General features: G+C 39.7%; 1 protein-coding gene across 2 annotated transcripts in view; it reads left to right on the top strand.

Annotated features, from left to right (window-relative positions):
- Positions 1 to 19,765, top strand: part of SPTLC2 (serine palmitoyltransferase long chain base subunit 2) — an 82,649-nt gene that overhangs the window by 30,805 nt on the left and 32,079 nt on the right. For both annotated transcript variants that reach the window (XM_051620889.1, XM_051620890.1), the window contains exons 7-9: positions 14 to 119; positions 933 to 1,152; positions 2,955 to 3,081. In XM_051620889.1, coding sequence (XP_051476849.1) covers positions 14 to 119; positions 933 to 1,152; positions 2,955 to 3,081 — 453 coding nt within the window. The remainder of the gene's footprint in view (positions 1 to 13; positions 120 to 932; positions 1,153 to 2,954; positions 3,082 to 19,765) is intronic.

Genomic DNA, 19,765 nt, shown 5'->3' with positions numbered 1-19,765 from the left:
ATTTCTGGTGCAGATATGCAAAGCCTGGAGAAGCTGCTCAAAGATGCTATTGTGCATGGGCAACCTCGTACACGGAGGCCCTGGAAAAAAATTCTTATCTTGGTGGAAGGAATATACAGGTACAAACTATTCTTTATATTCCTAAGACCCTCCACATGAGATCTAGCTGCTTACTGTTTGGGTTCCTCTGCCAAATCAAACTGAATATTGTTGCTTCATAGTTACTTCATTAATCTCATCTGCAAAATAAACTGAGTTATGTGTATCTGACCTCCTGGACTTCCTGTTGCTAATACTATATCTGCACCTGGTGTTATCACAGTGCTTCCCACATCCTGATTAGATTTTAGAAATCAATTAATATAAGCAGATTATTTACATCAGAGCTGAGGTCTTTAATTGCTTGTCTATTCCATTATTTCTGTGCTCACTAGATGATGCTAGTGTGAATGGAATGGCACAAATGGAATGTTTTTGCTGAGAGTGGATAGGAGCATGTAGGAGGCTTAGTTGTGTTAGGCATTTCAATCGGTGACTTTCAGCACAAAATGGGGTGTTTTGGGATGCTAGTCATGAGAGCCTAGTCAGTTCTTAAACTTAAAATAACAGGTAAGTAAATGTCAGATCAAAATACTGACATTAGGGTGGAAGTAAAAATGAGATAATTAAATTATAAAATTGTCTCAATTGCTGCTCCTATTTAGTCCATATATCAGCATCCCCAGGGATGTTAAACAGGTAGAAAAGTAGAGATATGGGCCCCAGGTGCTCTGTGGAGTTATCTGTCATCTCTCCACAGAACCCCACGTTTCTACATTTTGTGTGTTCATAATGACTGAAAGAGTGAAGAAAAGAAAGCTTAGTGATTTGAGGCTCTGTGAAGAGGCCCCAACTATTAAATAAACTTACACTGAATTTCTATTTCTCAACAGTATGGAGGGATCCATAGTCCGTTTGCCTGAAGTGATTGCCCTTAAGAAGAAGTACAAATCCTATCTGTACCTTGATGAGGCTCATAGTATAGGTGCCCTGGGTCCCAGTGGCCGGGGTGTAGTGGAGTATTTTGGACTCAGCCCTGAAGATGTCGATGTTATGATGGGAACATTCACCAAAAGCTTTGGAGCTGCTGGAGGATACATTGGGGGCAAGAAGGTAAAAATCTGGGAATCTCATGGCTATTTCAGGCTGGCAGTGGAGCCCTTCACTAAGCATTTCAAAGTTGACCTGTTTCTCAACTAACCTGATTGTCTATTTGTTTCATAAGTTTACATACTGTCTAGTACAGTGAAAGTCTGTGCAATACCAAAGAGTCTAAAATACCTCATAATTGTATTAGTCTCACTCGGTCAGCAATTATCTCCATTTGCAGAAGGTACAGTAGTGGTGTAATATCTTTTTAGGAACAGCTAGGAGCCAGGAAGCATGGATTTCTTAATGTTATTTTTAAAAAGAATTGCAGGAAAAATGCCAAAAGCTTACGTTTTTCAGCCTGGAAGATCCCCAAATCCCCTTCTTACATTAGTGTGGTAAAATTGATTCCCTCAGAACTGAACAATTTGCTTTCTAAAAAAACACTTATCTCCTTTTGCTTTCGTGGTTTGTTTTTTTTTTGTTTGGTTGGTTTTTGTTATGTGTTGTGGGGTTTTTTTTCTACTGATTCTCTTCTGTAGGAAAGTACTGCTGGAAAGTGTTGCCCTTGCCAGCCGTCTCCTTTTGGGAGGGATGGTGTAGGCAATTGCGTGTGTCCTCTTTCTGATATTCCATAATGTATGTCACAGATGAGACTTCTAAGCTTTACTTGAGAGTAAAATTCTACCGTTTTCCTACCAGGACAAGAAAAATTAGGTCCTAATAGTGCCAGTTACTTCAGCCCATCCCAATGGAGATAGGGCTTGCAGATGTTCCTTCTTGAAAGTTTACTACAGCTGGCTTAAGGTCACTCTCACATCTTCCCCAGAAGGAAGCATCATCTTAATCTTTTTCCAAAGGTACTGAGCTAGTGGGATTAATTCCCTTGGCAGATGGTGAAGCAGCTGAGTCCTTTGCAACAGTGTTTTAGCTACTGTTACAGGCATTGCTTCAGAGGTAAGAGGCCTTAAATCTTCTTACCTAGTTTGTTTCAAAGTCTCTTTACAACTTCCTTTCATTTAACTGACTCCAGGCAGACAGCAACATGAAATTGAACTTCCATGTATTTCTCTATGTTCTCAGCTTGTGCTATTGACAGGGCCATCATTACTAATTTTGCAGTAGCAGAAGACTGAATCTGTCCTGGCATTCATACTGGTCTTTATAATATTTTTGTGGAGTGGTCTGGGTATTTTAGAGTAGTTTTGTTACCGTTAACAACAAGCAGCATAGGTCTACCATATGTTGGCCCTTTTTCCTATATGACCCTTGCAGGAGGGGTAGGCTGAGATTCTTGCACTGTTAAATAACACCTGCTGCTTTATTTATATTGTGCTGATAAATGGGAGAAAATCTCTTGTGACCTATTCTCCTGTTTGGTGATTTCTGTGAAGAAACAATTATATTGAGTGTGATACATAAGCACCTGTGGATTCTGCTCCCCACTGTTTCAGTTGTGTTTTACTCCCACTGTTATAACAAACACTTTAGAAACACAGCCTGTGCACAGCTTGAGCAATGCAAACACCTTGTTGCAATCCAGTGCTGGTGGTGTTAGCTCAAGAAGTCTGTCACAGGCGTTTGTCTTTGACTGACACACATTCTTGCCCAGGGACATTAGTCATGGGTTGTCATGTCCCTGGTGTTTGCTTTTCAACTGATTATTACATGTATGGTAAAGTCAATCCTTGAGATACTTCTTGTCTTCTAGGACATTCTGAAAGAGGTTTCTTGTGGTGTCCTGTTTTATTGTGTGATTAAGACACAATAAAGCATTTATTTGAGTGCTGGGAAGGCAATGTCTGATGCCTCTTGTGTTTTGCTAGGAACTGATTGATTACCTCAGGACGTACTCTCACAGTGCTGTGTATGCAACATCAATGTCACCTCCTGTTGTGGAGCAAATCATCACCTCCATGAAGTGCATTATGGGTGAAGATGGTACAACTGTTGGTAAGTCTTTCTAGCAGTAAGCATGGGTAACCACACAGAGCCTCTTTATCACTTCAACAGATAGCTTGTTCAGTGGACACATTCTAAATTATCTCTAAGTACATGTAGACTTCAAATTTCTGGGGCAATAAATGGATTTACTATCCTACTTGTCAGATGAGCCTAATAACAGCATAAGGAATTTCCAGCTAGAGGTAAGTCATCTTACTCTTATCTAAAACACACTGTTGTCTTATATTGAATTTTGTTCTGTCTAGCTTTTCTCTCCTCCTTTTTCCCCATTGTCTGTCTTCTGTTTATAGCCTCACTTCTTAGATTGCTTTCTGAGTATTTTGCCATGTATCTTTTACAGTCTAGTGTGCTGGTTACTACAGGGGCAGTGCTTTTGATTTTAACCTCTAATATAATTTTTTGCTTGCACCTCAGTTAAAGTAAATACAGCAATGTTTCTGAAATCTCTTTTTACCTGGGGAAATAGAGGCAGTTTTCAAGATTAGTAGACTTAATGCAGTAGCAGAAGAAATGCAGCATAATTGTCTTTTTCTTAGTTTTCTTTTTCATTATGAAAGTAAGAAAGGAGGAATTTGTACAAGTGTCAATGCATTCAAAGTCAAATACACAAGTTCTCCTGCCTGGGAGGTAACCACCTCCTTCTGTTACAGCATGAAGTAAATAATGATAGGTAAGCAGCCGTGAAACTGAAATGGTACAGCACTTTGCCTGTAGAATACTTTTCCTCCTTCACAGGTAACTAAAATGTGAGCAGCTCACACAGGCTGACAGTCTGGTTTGTTGAGGAGCTGTCAGTGGCGTGCAGTTCAGAGAGTCTTAAAATTCTAACTGCAGAATATATTCAGTTATGGGAGCTGCAGGCATCTGGCCACGAGGTGGTGGTGTATACTGAAGAACTGTACTTGCTCTTGAACCTGGGTCATCTGATACTAATCAAGCTTCATGCTGCACGAAAAGTTGTACAAATGGGCTGGGTCTTGCCATCTTAAAAGTGACTGTTGGAGCCCTTTCAAACTGATGATTTACCAACAGTTTGTGGTCTGCTCAGGTGTTGCTTGTTTTGGGTTTCTTCCAGTATCTGTTTTGCTTAATGAAGTGGGAAGCAAGGAATGGGTAACTGATTTCCGTTTGCAGTATTCAAACAAAGGCATTTTTGTGCCTTTGTGAGGCTGCAGTATGATGCTTTTTCAGGAGAATGGGATCAACTTACAGAGCTCCAGACTGTTCTCCTGCCATTATGCCAGGAAGATCCATCAGAGCTGAAAGGTGAACCAGATCAGGAACCAATTTGGCAAAAAAATAATCTTAAACTCAGAGGGTTTTCTTGTTGTTGTTGTTGTTGTTGTTGTGTTGCTTAAAAAGCATGTCAGACTACATCCTAGTGACTTGGTGCACAGGATTACCAGAAGTCCTAGTCATTCTTCATATTGAGAAAAGAAGTGGGATTGGTGTTTGAAGGCTGTGTCATTTCAAAAAAGCTTCTGAATGTCTGATTTATCTGCAAGCTGTAGCACTTTTCAGAAGTGCTGGATACTACAGCCTTATAGCCAAGTCCCTGTCTACTTATGCTCACAAAAGGATTTCTCAGCTACAGGTCTCGTGAAAGTGTTACTGTCTTCTAAAACATCTAAGTCAGCCTTTAGGTAGGATGAGCACCTCGTAGGATGGTCCCTGTATGAAAGTACTTCTTTGTTTTTTGGGGTTTTTTTTCTGCACCATGCTGTTTCCCAGTCATGCTTTTTTTTAAATTGCCTTAAGGTTTTAGAGATGATACTACTTTGTAGGCATTTTCTGTGGATCAAGTTGGCAAAAATTCAGTTGGGTGAAATGAGCAGCTGCTTAGTGGTAGCATGACAAAGTTTTTTCCTTGTTTAAGGGATTTGGGTGAGAAGTTTCCTTGGGATTCTGTGGAATTAGGGGTGGGGCTCTGGGAGACCACTGCCTGCAGTTGGTTTGACTACAAGTGAATGTGGAGAAAAGTGCTGCTGGTAAGAGTTAACTGTGGAAGACAAGTAGAGAAATTATGTTAATTGGATCACTGGTAAGCACCTCTGAATCAACTGCATATTACAAAAATGTCACTGCTTTTAAGTTAGTCAAGCTGAACTAATGGATTAAGAAAAACTGAGATAGGACAGTGGTTTTACAAGGGCACAGGAGCTGGAATTGTAACAGTAGACTGCTAGCTCCCAACCCTGATTTTTGGGCCACTGCTACATCTTTTAATGGCTTCAAGTATGGTTTGTTGTAAAGAGCCTTTGCTGCTTCTTTGCCTGCTTCCTTTCACCACGTGCTGCCATCCTTCATGCCATTGGACTTTTGTGGAAATGGTGATGTCGGATCGAGATGGTCAGTAGCTGAGGAATACGTAGTAGGAAGCAATTAGTTTTGGAGGATTAAAGGATTTTTTTGTCTATTGTTTTGCACAAATAAGCTAATTCTCTCCTCTTATACTTCAAGTTAGTTCTGAATTAAATATATGGAGGGTCTAAGTTTACAGTGTAAGGCATTGTAGTTACTAAAACATTACGTAACTAGAAAAAGTAAATACCTCCTTTCAGATCTTTCCAGCAAGCTGCCAGCAACTAAGTAGGATATTAGTAGGATGCAGCACAAACAAAATACAGATGCTATGAAAAGCTGAATGGCTGCTTATAGAGAATGTAAGATGGATGGCATGCAAATATGCTGCCTGAATTGGGCCAGTAGTTTCTGGTGTCTTGATTTTTGTTCAAACTGAACTGTTAAATCTCTCTACTGTTTATGCATGTAAGTGACTAGCAAGCCTCAGTCTCTCTGAAGATAGTTCACAGAATCATAGAATGGTTTGGGTTGGAAGGGACCTTGAAGGTCATTTAGTTCCAACCCCCCTGCATGGGCAAGGGCACCTCCAACTAGACCAGGTTGCTCAAAGCCCCATCCCACTTGCAGGAATATAATTATATATGTATACAAGTATGTTACTTGCTTATTCATCCAGGCTGCAAAAAACACTCCCAACAGCCAAAGAGATGGCAGAGCCATGTTACAAGTTCTTGGTAGCAGTGTTTCCCACACTGCTTCTGAAACTCCACTGCATTATTAGCTCAATGCTGTATGTCAGTCCTGGTTTACTTTGCATTACTTGTCTTGCATGTAATTAGCTAGAAGACCATCATGTGGTCTTAAACAAAACATACTTTATTTGTGACGACTGAGAATTTCTTCAAAGGAACAGTTGTCCTCAGGAGTGGTGAACATTTTAAGCACATAGCATATTTTCAGAAAGTTCCAGTGACAGTGCACTGAGTACCTCACATATATTCACATTCAGCTTCGATGTATAGTAGAGCAAGGTGAGTAGAAAAGATGGAGAAGGCTGCTTTCTGCAAAAGCACATTTTTGATGCTGGTTGTCCAGTTCAAAGACACTATGGGAACATAAGAGATAGTCATATATCCTGTGCAACTGGTGTTCTGTTGGCAGTGCCGGTGTTCAGGACCCAGCCTGTTTGTTGTGCAAAATCGCTGAGTTCAAGTAGAAGAAAATCATAAAGTAACCAGACAAGAGATGTGGGCAAATCAAAACATGCAAGGTGAAACCAGTCTAGGAACTGGTTAACTTCCCTCAGAGATGAAACTTAGTTTGCTGTCACGTGTATTAAAAATGGAAGGTTAGCCTCAAATCCAGAAGGTTTTTTAAGTTTCAACTAAAGCTGGCAGTGTTCATGGGCTGTAAAAGAAGTAAACTAGTTAACTAATAATAATTATACATGTTGACATAAGTTTACTGTCTTCCATCTCATTTTCATGTGGCAGATACTCCACACCCAAACACAGTGCTTCAAATACTGTGTTCAGTTCTGGGCCTCTGCCTGCAAGAAGGACATTGAGGTGCTGGCGTGTGTCCAGAGAAGGGCGACAAAGCTGGTGAAGGATCTAGAGCACAAGTCTTAGGAGGAGCAGCTGAGAGAACTGAGGTTGTATAACCTGGCGAAAATGAGGCTCAGGGAAGACCTTATCTCTTTCTGGTGGGTGTTGGTCTCCTGAGAAACCAGAGATAGGACAAGAGGAAATGGCCTCAAGTTGTGCCAGGGAACATTTAGGTTGGATATTAAGAACAATGTCTTTATTGAAGTGTTTGTTGGGCACTGGAACAGGCTGCCCAAGGAAGTGGTTGGATCACCATCCCTGGAGGTATTCCAGGGAAGTGCAGATGTGGCGCTTAAGGACGTGGTTTAGTGGTGATGATCTTAAAGATCTTTTCCAACCAAAATGATTTTGATTCTATGTATAGAATAAGTTAGACCTTGCCCAAGATGGCACTTGAAGAAAACGTTCATTCAAAATTTGAGCACTGTGTAGAAACCAAGGATTATTATTGTACGTGGCTCTAACGTCACAAGCAGTGTCAGTAGCAGGAGCAGTTGCGTAGGTCATCCCAGCAGCTCAGCGATCGGAAAGGCGTGACTAACCTTTGAAGGCTAGGCAGTTAGCTACACGTAGTTGGATTTGTATTTCTCTTATCCGAGCTCCTCAGTTGTGAAGAGCTAATAGTTGATTACATCTCGTTAGAGGAAGTGTTAAAAATGTTTTTTAAAAATACTATTAATATCTACTCTTGTCACTGCTTTGTGCAACAAACTTGAGTGAGTTCAATCAGAAAATGTAGTTAAACCAACTATAGCCAAAGGGAGTAAGAATGTACAACTGTTTTGGCAAAGAACTGAGCCTAACTAAGCTGTTGAGGAGACATGACCATTGCTATAGATGCAGAAAGGATCGAAGACTGCAATTAGTATTTTAACTTCCATGCAGTTAATCAGGCCCTCAAGTGAAGGTATGACCTCAATAGTTCAGTCAACTGCCTGATCAGTAGATATCTAGTAGTAGTACTAGAAGGTAGCTGGACATTTTGTAAAATTCCCCTTTTCTTTCCAAAGACAAGCCAGAAATATATGCAAGTATAAAGTGTAAGTACCAATGAAGTGATAGCCCGTGTTACATCACCTAGAATTTAAAGTAGTTTATGGTGTATTTAAAAATGAAGTTTGTACCTTGCCATTGTTAGCAGTGGATACACAAATGGATGCAGTGGCTACTGTTGTACTCCAGAGGGGAAATAAATACTTCTGTGCAGGCTGAGGTTGAAAACATCAAATTAGCATTAAAATCGGTTCATTTGAATTTCCTCCAATAATGCACTTGTTAATGAGGTGTTAAATTATCACCTTGGGAACCAGGGAACCAGTCAAAACTAATTTGAGCGAAGTGAAAACTTTTTTTGTTGCTGCCCTTGAGAATCTCAAGCTGAGCTGGGAAACTGTTGGAAAAACAAATACTCTGGGGGTCATAAAGAGAGTTTCCTGCTTCTCTCCAGGGGACTGACAGTTTTAAACATCACTCTCTGTATTTGTGCTTCCAGCTGGGGATCTTTTAAATCCAGCTTGTTGCTGCACCCCTACCTCCCTCCCACAGAGCGTGGCAAACATCCAGAAAAATTGCTTTAACCTGGGCTGGACAGGAGAAATCTTTCAGCCTTTGTGCTTTGAAGAGTGTTTACAGACATTAGCAGAGTTGTACCCTTTGTGTTGTGCATTGGAATGTGAGAATTCTTCAGTGCCTCTTCTTTTGGACTTTAATCAACTTTGTGGTGTTTGTGCAAGAGCTCATAAACCTTTATAACTGTACATCCACTTTGTTCTCATAACATTCTGGTTCCTGCTATTTCTGTTCAGGTGTGAACTCTCATATGTTCATAGCCTAAACACTGGTCTGTCATAGTAGAAATGCACTTAGGAATTTAGGCTTTGTTGGAGTAATGAAATTTTTCTTTCTTACGCTACATTTGATTTAAAACATGTGGTTTGCTTTTTACTCTCAATAGCACTCTAGTTGCCACCTTTCTACAGAATGCTGGTGTGCTGCTCTTACTAGGAAAGGAGAAAATGCTGGGTAACAGCTCACTAGCATATATTGTTTGCAATAGTGTGCAGATATTTGGTAATGTCTGAGAATTAATGAACTTCCTTAAACAGTACAGATTTAATCCTTGAAGGAAGAAGCTGCTGTCTGAAAAACCTGCATGCCAATTAACGTGTTTTGAGAGAATATGGCCAGTGGAGAGATTTGAGATTACTTTAAATGAATTTGTGCAGGTTCTCTTGCAGTTAAGCTTCAGCAGTGGGGTTCAGCTCAAGGCAAATTGGCTTGTTGAGAACAGGGTAAATCAACCTGTGGAGCTTCTTGCTGTTCTGGGTAAGCTTCTGTTAATGATCAGGTTATTGCCTAATTGTTGCATAGTGGAGAAGTTGTGGTTACAAGACGGTCTGCATGAGGGGAAATGTATTACAAAGTATGCATGGTTTTCATGTTGCCTGGCAGCTCCTAAGATTTCTTAACTGTTTGTCTTTGGAAGTTGAGATTTAAAAAAAAAAAAACAAACCCAAAAAGTGCCAGTAAAATGCTTCTGAAGCTTCCTAAGACTTTCAAGCTTGCCTTCCTATTTGTCAGCTTGATATTGTATTGGATAAGTGTGTTGACAAACTCACACCCTAAATGGGTAGTGGAGAACTCATTTGCTCTGCAACTACCAGAACCAAGTACTCTCTGCAAACAGATGTGGTACTCTTATAGAGTAACTGTATAAAGATCTGGGAGCAGAATGTTTAGTACCTCCAAACATTACTGAAAATAGCTTTTCTAGGGTTATTGCTGTATTCTTGACAAGTAACTTTTTGTTCAGGACCTGGCATTATAGAGACAATTGTGGATTTTATATGCACAGCTTTGATCTTTCCAGGATCTGTCGAAAATAGAGCTGTGCAGGAAAAACAAGTCTGTAAAAGTCACAGCAGAGACGAGGCCTCCAGGGTTTGAGCCTTTTCAGGCACAAAGTCTTCTCTTCCACCTCACTGCAATTCCAGGTGGCAGGCTACCAGGAGTTGCTTGCCAAATACAACTTACTGACATGGGAAAGCTCAACACCCTTCCTGTTGAAATTATTGCAGAGATTTAGGGTAAATCTGAGAGCACACTGGAAAGGCAAGTATGGCTACTATAACAGACATACAAGCAGATGTGGGCAGCTCTGACAAGGTGTCAAATTTGCAGGCTAGAGCTTTTATTGTAAGATGAACTTCTTGGCTGTAAGCATCTTCGATGTCAAAGGAGAAATTTGAGATGTTGTTCAGGATCTCTTATGGGAATGGATCAAGGTCTTCACAAAAAGATGTCTTGAAGACTGTTCTTTGAAAGATTCTGGTGCTGCCTTCTCAGTGACTTCATACGTAAGCTTCCTATTTAAGAAGCAAACAAAACAAAAACAACTCCTGCAGAGTGGAAATTTTAAATTTTAAGACACATTAATAAAGAGCACTTACAGACTTGCAGCATTGTGTCTCTCCCATGGCTCCTTGTGTTAGGGAGGTGAAATATCTAGCAATATTGAGAGGTATATCAAGGTCATGTTGAGGGACAGAACCATTTGGGAACTACAGTGCTCCATTCCATAGGGTCCCTTTTAGTATCACTGAGGAAAAGGAGGTATTTATGACTATTCTCTTCACTTTTCTTGTCCCTTAAGGGCTCTTCCTGCCAAGAGACTGTTAGTAGAGGGTATTTTGTCTGCCAGGATTTTTGCGGGTTTTCAGAGTAATTGCTAACACAAAGATAAAATACTTCTCATAGTACGATACAGGATAAGTTACTGGTCAAAGCTTACTTCTGTGTAGGATCTCATTTTTATCTCAAGCTCGTGGAGCCTGTTTTACAGTGATCCTAGCATTGTTTCTTTATGGGGCTGATTTCTGTTCAGTCTGGCCAGAAGTTGTTACTCTGGTGTTTATGACTGCCATCTCCTGAAGAAGTTTGCCAAAGAGTAGGATTGTCAAACATACCCCACCCCTCAGTCCTGCTTTTTATCCAGTTGAGAGAATGGATGCCCTGGCTCCATTTGTCCCATTTTAGACTAAGCTGGTTAGTGACTATTTCTGATCAAAGGTGAGCACTTTATAGCTGCCTGGTGTACCTCTTCTACCAAATATCAAGCTTTGCTGTGCTAGAACTTGAGCATTAGTCCAGCTACTTCAGGAACAATGCTGTTAGAAACTTTTAAGCTGTTGACATGGAGTGTGACCAATCAATTGACTTTTCCTGAATACTGTTTCTTGCACTTACACAGTTCCCAACTGATTTTATAGTTAAGAGCAGCACTTCAGTGGTTAATGCAGCTGTAGAAAATGAGAAGACTGTCATCTGCAGTTACTCTGGGCTGTTTCTTATGGCTACCTCATTGCCTGTGATTTCTGATGTACAAATCCCTCTATTTGGCTGAACTAGCTTTGAGATTCAGAGAAACAGATTAAGGCCTGTGGATAAGTCTGATTTTTGTGAGGTGTTTCCTAGGGTTGTCAAAGGTAGCTCTTGTACAGCTAAAAATGCATTCTCTCCAATTTATAAAGATTTTCACTCTAATGCACGTGTAGCTAGAGATGTTTCTACTGATAAGATTGCCACGAAGGAGGGTTTTTTTAAATCAAAACCGAGTTCAGAATTGCATGTCTATTGCTGTTAAATCTGGACAAAGAAAACCCTTCTTGGTGTCTGCTTGGTATAGGGAATGCTTGCTATGCACCTTTGTTCCTACACTGTTACACAAAACAAAGTCTTGGAGTAATTAGCTTGTTCATTTTGCATTGTGACTGCATCTTTTCTTGTCTTTTTCCATTTTCTCAAACATTACAAAGTCTTTGCTCAACAGAACCACCTGAGATTCCCCTAGTAATAGCAGTGGTCATATTCCTTACAGAAAGAAAAAGAAAAAAGTATATTTGAAAGATGAGAGGTACTTAAAATTATTTGCAAAAGGAACAGTTTGGGTTGAATTTACACTTACCTGTGTAAGTCCTTCCTTCCTAGTGTAAAGTTGTCATTATCACAGAATTGCAGAATGTTAGGGGTTGGAAGGGACTTCTGGAGATCATTGAGTCCAGCCCCTCTGCCTGAGCAGAACCACCACAGAATCTAGGGCAGGTCACTCAGAAACACGTACAGATGGGTCTTGATAGTCTCCAGAGAAGGAGACTCCACAGTCTCTCTGGGCAGCCTGTTCCAGTGCTCTGTCACCTTTACAGTAAATAAGTTCTTCCTCATGTTGAGGTGGAACTTCCTGTGTTCTGGCTTGCATCCATTGCCCGTCATCCTATCGCAGGGCACAACTGAAAAGAGATTGCCCCTTCCTTCTGACACCCACCCTCCAGATATTTATATATATTAATAAGATCCCCTCTCAGTCTTCTCTAGACTGAAAAGCCCTCGGTCTCTCAGCATTTCCTCATAAGACAGTTGTTTCAGTCCCTTAATCATCCTTGTAGCCCTCCATTGGACTCTCTCAAGCAAGTCCTTGTCCCTGTCTCTTCTAGAAGCTTCACATAGGAGTGCCTGGAATAGCAAAAGTTAATATGTTGAATGTTGGCCAGCTCTTTCAGATGAAGCAACACTTGCAGTTTCTCTCCTGGAGGTCTTGGAAAGGTCAGAAGCTGATGAACAACTTTCTGTCCCAGCATCAACCAAGGCACTGTGAGAAATGAGTTTGAGAGGGGAATCATAGATCAGCAACTGCTGAGAGGTAGACAATTAGAGGAGAGAAATGTACAGATAAAAACCTTTTTTCATATGTAAATCAATATACACAGGAAACTGCAGACCTTGCAAATTGAAATCAGTGTTACTTCTGCTTAAATATAAGTTCTCCAGTGCACTTCCAGACAAATTTCAGACTAGTACAGTGAGTAGTTTTTAAAAAAATAATCCCACCCCCAACAAGAAACACACAAACAAAAAAGCAAGCTGCAAAAAAAGATGAGCATTTTTAAAGTTTAGAAATTGGATTTAAAAGCCTCTGCAATTAATATGTTTTATCCTTAAGTATTAGTTATTTGTTATCCTTGCCTTAGGGATGACTTTTTAATGTAACAGATTTTCCATAATTCAAGCATGGAAAACTGGTTAAAGATGATAAATAATACACCTGTAGTGTACTATCATAAGATTATCAATGTACATTTCATGAGGAAAGTTTTATTGTTTCACACCTTTGCTAACTTAGACTGAAGTAGTATTCATTTTCACTATCCTGAGGTTATTGCAACATCTAGAGTTAACATTTAGTGGTTTTTTTAATTCAAACCATAGGAATGTGGCTTTTTTTTCTCCCAGAGTACTGTATCTAGTATGAAAAATACTTTAATTTAAATATGGGTGAAAATTCCTACTGTCATTTAAAAAAACAAACAAAAAAAGCAACACAACAAAACACACCAACTTGGAAACTAGTTATTTTACTACTGATCTGTTAACACTGTGCATTCAGTGACACAGGTATGGCTGTCAGACTTCATCATTCCTAACTTTGAGGTTTTGCTCTAGCTTGCTTTATATCTACTCATTTTTATTGGATATTAATCCTTCTATTTTTTATAATCCCTCATACTTGCACCTGCTTCCTTCACCATGTTTTGAGAAAAAGTAGCCAAGTTTGTAGTAGAGGAAGGCTGCACAGCCATTTTTTTGTTCCTTCTATTAGTAAGAAGGTAGCAGCTGGTAGCCTGTTGATTGTGGAGGTTGTGCTCTAGTATCTTGGTTGAGTCCATGGATTTTGGTATATAGTTAACATATACATTTTAGTACCAAGGAAACCTTTGGAAGTTGCTACGTAGATAGAAAAATATTACCCTACAAGTGTTTGTCTTGTCTTCAGGATGAGTTCTTTTAAAAATTTGTCATGAAGTGAAGGATTTGCATAACAGTGTCTTCATGCAAGCTCTGGGAATACCTGGTAACTGAAGGTAATTGCACTGTGTTCTGGGAAGTGTGTGTAACATCCAGGGATTTTGTTAGTTCTGTTGTAATGGTATTGGAATTGTGGGAGAAAGTGTTGCTGCTCAGGCACAGTCTTAGATCCATATGGTGGGGTACATAAGATGGCTGAAGTTTTGGTCTTGATGTGTTTAGTGAGATTGAAGGGTTAATTGAAGGCTCATAGGGGGACTTTGGGAAGATTTCTCATAGCGAGATTTTTGCTAGTACAGGTTGTATAAATGTTCAATTACCTCCCTGCGAATTTGAGGGTAGTCTAGCATGTGACCATGAGGGCTGTACAAATCCATACATGTTTGTTTTTCTCTAGTAGTATTATCGTGTGAAGTGTTTCAAGTGCCTTTTTCTTTAACGTGTTGTCTGCGTAGATCAGACCTATTAAACTTGAACTTTGTGCTTTGTAAAAAAAAAACAACTGAAGTACAATACAGCTTTTGTTCATTCAGAAAAATTTGACATACTATTTGCGGTGGTCTATATATGTAGAGAACATCTGTGCCATATAATGTAGGATGAACTCCAGCCTAACAGCAGCGTCATGGAAGAACTTGTGCTAATGATATGTATCAGTACAATAGATACTATTTGTTACTTGTTATATCTCTTTTGCGTGAACAACTTTGGAGAGACTTTTTGCTACCATTGTACGTGAACTTTGGAGATGGAAAGATTTCTTACAATGCTAGCGTTTTTGTTCTCTTCATGCTTAAGCTAAAACTGAATTTGTGTTTTATATTGACCTTATCTTTTTTGGCTATAGCTGTATTAAAATGTGAAGTGGCCTGATTTGCTGTTCTTACAGAAGATGTTCAGCTGGAGGCGATAATCTGTTTCTGTAATGTATGTGATATTTTACAATTAGTGAAGGCAGTTAGTAATGCTAATTTAAACTATGGGACTACTAAGTTATTTGTAACAGTTCCTGGCTGAAACATAAAAAGAGATCATGTTCTTGATCATATTCTCTTGTACTAAAAAGGCAAAGAGCATTTATCTACCCTCTTGTGTTGCTGTTTAAAATTCCAAAGAACAGTTAGCTTTGATACTGGCTTCCATTGTTGAAAAACAGTCTGCACAAAACAGATGGAAAATATAGTTCACACTCTTTGTTTCTGTGTTGTAAAGCTACTGACCTGTCTCCATGGACGTAGATTATAAATATCCTTTATATAATATGCTTTGTCAAAGCTTGCACATTCCTTAGCCTATAAAGAAATGTGATGTTTGTATGTGTTCCTGATGTTTTTTCTCTTTGTGTCTTCAATCTGCCATAAATGCATGCTGACCTCTTTGAGTTTGAGTCTGTTTCCTTCTGTCTCTTCTTTACTGAAGCTTTGTGTTACTCTTGAGACTTTAAGCGCAAAGACATGCTATTTCAGTTCCAGTGTGCAAGGTGGTATAATAAAAAGAAAACAAGTTTTTAAATGCTTGCTTTTCTCTTAAATTTCCATTAACGAGGCAAGTTAAGTTTCAATAAAACTGTATAAAGTTTTTTCATGTTTTTAACTTCTTCATGGTGGAGGCACCATAACCAGTTTAGAAGAATAGTCTGAACAGCACACATTCCTTTTCCCTTCCTTCTCAGCAAGGCACAAGAATAGCTGTCAAAGAGGGTACGTACAGCTGCCTTTGCAATGATTATGTATTTTATTATAATGACTCTGCATTTTCATAATACACAATTTGTATGAGATATTGTGTAACTAGTGTTAATATTAATCACATAAATCCTCCCAGTAATTAATATGCAGAGTTAGAAAATTCATGTACCCAGGCAACACAAACTTAATGTATTTGTTCTGGAGGGGTAGCCCTAATCTTATTCTTTAAAGTTATTGATTCATCTGAACCAATGCTTTTTACATTCACTTTCAAAAAGAAAGATGACTGTAAATCATAGTTGTTAGCATGCTGTGAATTTCAGCTGTGACAGCAGTGTAACCGGATACAGTGAACATGGTATAAACAAACATGAACAGCTAATCATAAAAACTAAATAATCATAAAGTATTGCTCTTATGAATTGTATTTCATGAATTGTGTTCTGGATTTCCAGGAATGGGAGGGAGTGGGATTACTTGTTGCAGGCAGTACTGCTGTTCCACACCAGATGTTTCAGCTTGTGTGAGTGAAGTTGAGCTGGTAGTGTATTTTTGTTCTCACTTTCTCTCAGAGGGCAGTCACTTGGTCCAGTCTAGGTTTTCTGTTTAGCTATGATAATCTAGAGAGAACTTAAGTTGCTTTCAGTAGAAATTCAGCCTCTGGAGAAGTTCTGTGTGGAAAAATACTGTGGTGGCCTGTGGGGCTGGAGTCAGGGTACATTTCTGGATCTCCTCATGAGCCTAATCTCCCACTGCAGCATTGTTATATAGAGCTTGGAACGTATCAGAGAAGATAAGTGTAATGTGACTATGAAATGGAGTTTTTCCTATAGAGTCCTCTGCATAAGAAATAATTTTGTATTCAGTCAGTCTTACTGATTTTTAGATACACAAACACATGCTCTCCTCCTCTTCTCACTCTTCTTTAATGATAAAATTGAGTGAATGCATATATATATATATATATATATATATTATTTATTTATTTATTTTGTCAGCAGTGTTTTGGTTGGGGTTTTTTGTTTGGTTGTTTTGGTTTTCTTTTTTTTCTTTTGAACAAAATCAGTTCTTCACCAAAGACATGAAATCCTCCTACTGTCTGTGAAAATTCACACTGAACACAAATGGAGAGCGTGGGATGTTTTGTTCTTAATTGTGCAAACTTTAGACACAGTTGCTATTTCTGCAGTGTCTGGCTGGATCCTGGTATACCACTGTAGTTAATAATGGGAAAAAAATTTAAAAGCATCTTACTTGGCTAAATGTAATTCTAGTACTCAGTAAGGAATCTGATGGTACCAGCTACTAGCAATCTTTCTTAAGTCTTTCCTGCGTCTTAAAAAAGCAGGTTTCTGTAATACACAGTACATTTTGAGTATGCAGAGAAATTATTAAAGACTTTCCCATCTCTTGAAACTGAGTTCTTGGAATAAATTACAAATTGTTGGCATTATGTTTGAGAATGTGGTTCTCTTTTACATAGTTAATTCAAATTGATTATTTATGCAGTATAGGTCTACTATTTGGTAGTTTCTCTGTTGTTAAAATCAAAAGGCTGCTGACAGTAAGCAATGCGAGCAATTCATTTTAGTTTGTATATTGTCTTATGGAAGATAAAAGCCAGTGTAAATGTGAATGGGAGTTGTGGTTTCTAAATAAAAGAGCTATATCGGGTTTGGGGGTGTGGGTTTTTTTCCTAGTGCTAACTGATTAGTAATTCAGACTTTTGCAAAACAGCACTTGCCTCATGACAGTTTTTGTATGTTAGGCTTAAATAAAACAGTGATGTGCAAAGTCTGCTTCACAGCAGTCCTTGAACACTGTCTATAGCCAAAAGTTTTTTGGCAGCCCAGGCATTTCCAGGTTTTGAGAGACAATCAATCCAGCAGACCTTTCTGCAGAGGCAGGCCTAAGTGGGTGTATGTCCTGCTGAATACTCCTTCCCTCTTCTCTGTGTGTGCTTGTGCAGACTTCAAAGACAGCTTGAGGTCAGCAAATAATTTCCTCTAACTATCATACAGGGAGTCTGAGATGCTGATGGCTCTGTATCCCTGTTGTGTGTCAATTTTGTATCTCTACAGAGGGAACGGGCAGCTTTTAAAATCAGAGGGAGAAAAAGCACTGCAGCCTAAGTGTTAAACCTTGTGAAGGTTGCTGCTACAAACCCAGTGGTTCTTAAGATCTCTCATAAAGGCTGACAAATGTCAACCCATACATTTTGCTGACTTCGCTCACAGCCAGACGAGGCTGTTGGTATCACGTTAGCTGTGAACCTCAGAGGACTGTGTGGTGCCTTGTAGAACAAAGAGATGGTCTGAGGGAGGTTCAGAGGACCAATAATCTCTTCAGCAACCTGAGAGTGAATGTGTGGGAGGGGGTACTGTTATAGACAATGCATCAACTGAAGGACTGCACAGAAGGGCAGAAAAATCCATAAACTTTAGTGACAAATACGTAGCATATCTCAAATGCCAGACTTGCATAGGAATTACCCTGGTATTAAGACTGCTGAAATGTTTCCCTATTAAGTTACAAATAATCCTGTCTTTTGGATGTGCCAAAGAGCTGTGTGTTGTTCCTATTGTGGAACAATATTTTAAACAAGAAAGATTTCAAAGAATACATTTACTGTTTCCAAGGGTAAGCTATTGGCTGTATTTTTATCACAATGCTGAAAATAGCTGTGGGGATTTTTTAAATGCTAGTTAGTGTACCCATGATACTGCATTCCAGTGGAACCTTTAAAAATCTGTATCCCTCAGAACTGTACTGAGGTTCACACTACAAAGCTCAGCAAATTTGACTGTTGGTGTCTTGTGTGATTTTTTGTAGTTTCAGGTTTTTTTTCCCCTTGTTTCATTTAATTATAATGCAGATACCAATCCAACTGTGTGGCAAGAGGAACTAAGGTGTTTCACTTTATCAAATATATTAATTCAGTTGCTGGCTTTAGAAAATTCAGATTATTTAGGAAATCTAAAATGCAAACTAGAAGGAAGAATCGTAGTAAAACCTACAGCAAAACTGTTCAGACGTGTTTGTCCTTAGAGTTGTATTATTTGTTTTGATGTGGTATTAATTAGAAATTGGTATCACTTCTTTGGTTCACTTACTGGAGAAGGACCTCACTGAAGAGGAGGGTTCTGAACATGCTACAGTCTTGTTCTGCCCTGGCTTAAGTGCTGACATAACTAGTAGCTGATCATCTGTGCTGTGGTGTAACCTGTATTCCATGGCTTCATTTTTCCAAGCACTGTGGCATCAGTTAATATTGGTAGTTCTGATTGTACTTTCTTCATAGAAGGATCACAGAATCACAGAATCGCAAAATCCTAGGGGTTGGAAGGGACCTCGAAAGATTCATCTAGTCCAACCCCCCTGCCAGAGCAGGGTCACCTAGAGTACATCACACAGGAATGCATCCAGGCAGGTTTTGAATGTCTCCAGTGAAGGAGACTCCACAACCTCTCTGGGCAGCCTGTTCCAGTGCTCTGTCACTCTCACAGTAAAGAAATTCTTCCTGATATTCACCTTGAACCTCCTATGCTCCAGTTTGCATCCATTGCCCCTTGTTCTATCACTGGTCATCACTAAAAAAAGCTTGGCTCCATCGTCCTGACACTCACCCTTTACATATTTGTAAACATGGATGAGATCACCCCTCAGTCTCCTTTTCTCCAAGCTAAAGAGACCCAGTTCCCTCAGCCTTTCCTCATAAGGGAGATGTTCCAGTCCCTTCATCATCTTCATGGCTCTGCGCTGGACTCTTTCCAGCAGTTCCCTGTCCTTCTTGAACTGAAGGGCCCAGAACTGGACATAATATTCCAGATGTGGCCTCACCAATGCAGAATAGAGGGGGAGGAGAACCTCTCTTGACCTACTAACCACACCCTTTCTAATGCACCCCAGGATGCCATTGGCCTTCTTGGCCACAAGGGCACATTGCTGGCTTGTGGTCATCCTCCTGTCCACCAAGACCCCCAGGTCCCTTTCACCTACACTGCTCTCCAGCAGGTCAATCCCCGACCTGTACTGGTACATGGGGTTGTTCTTCCCCAGATGCAAGATGCACTTGCCCTTGTTGAATTTCATTAAGTTTCTCCCTGCCCAACTTTCCAGCCTGTCTAGGTCTCTCTGAATGGCAGCACAGCCTTCTGGTGTGTCAGCCACTCCTCCCAGCTTGGTGTCATCAGCAAACTTGCTGAGGGTACATTC

Source organism: Apus apus, chromosome 5 (genome assembly GCF_020740795.1).
Source record: "Apus apus isolate bApuApu2 chromosome 5, bApuApu2.pri.cur, whole genome shotgun sequence".
NCBI classification, from domain to species: Eukaryota; Metazoa; Chordata; class Aves; order Apodiformes; family Apodidae; genus Apus; species Apus apus.
The sequence above is the reverse complement of the archived record's forward strand: the minus strand, read 5'-3'. Positions and strand labels throughout refer to the sequence as shown.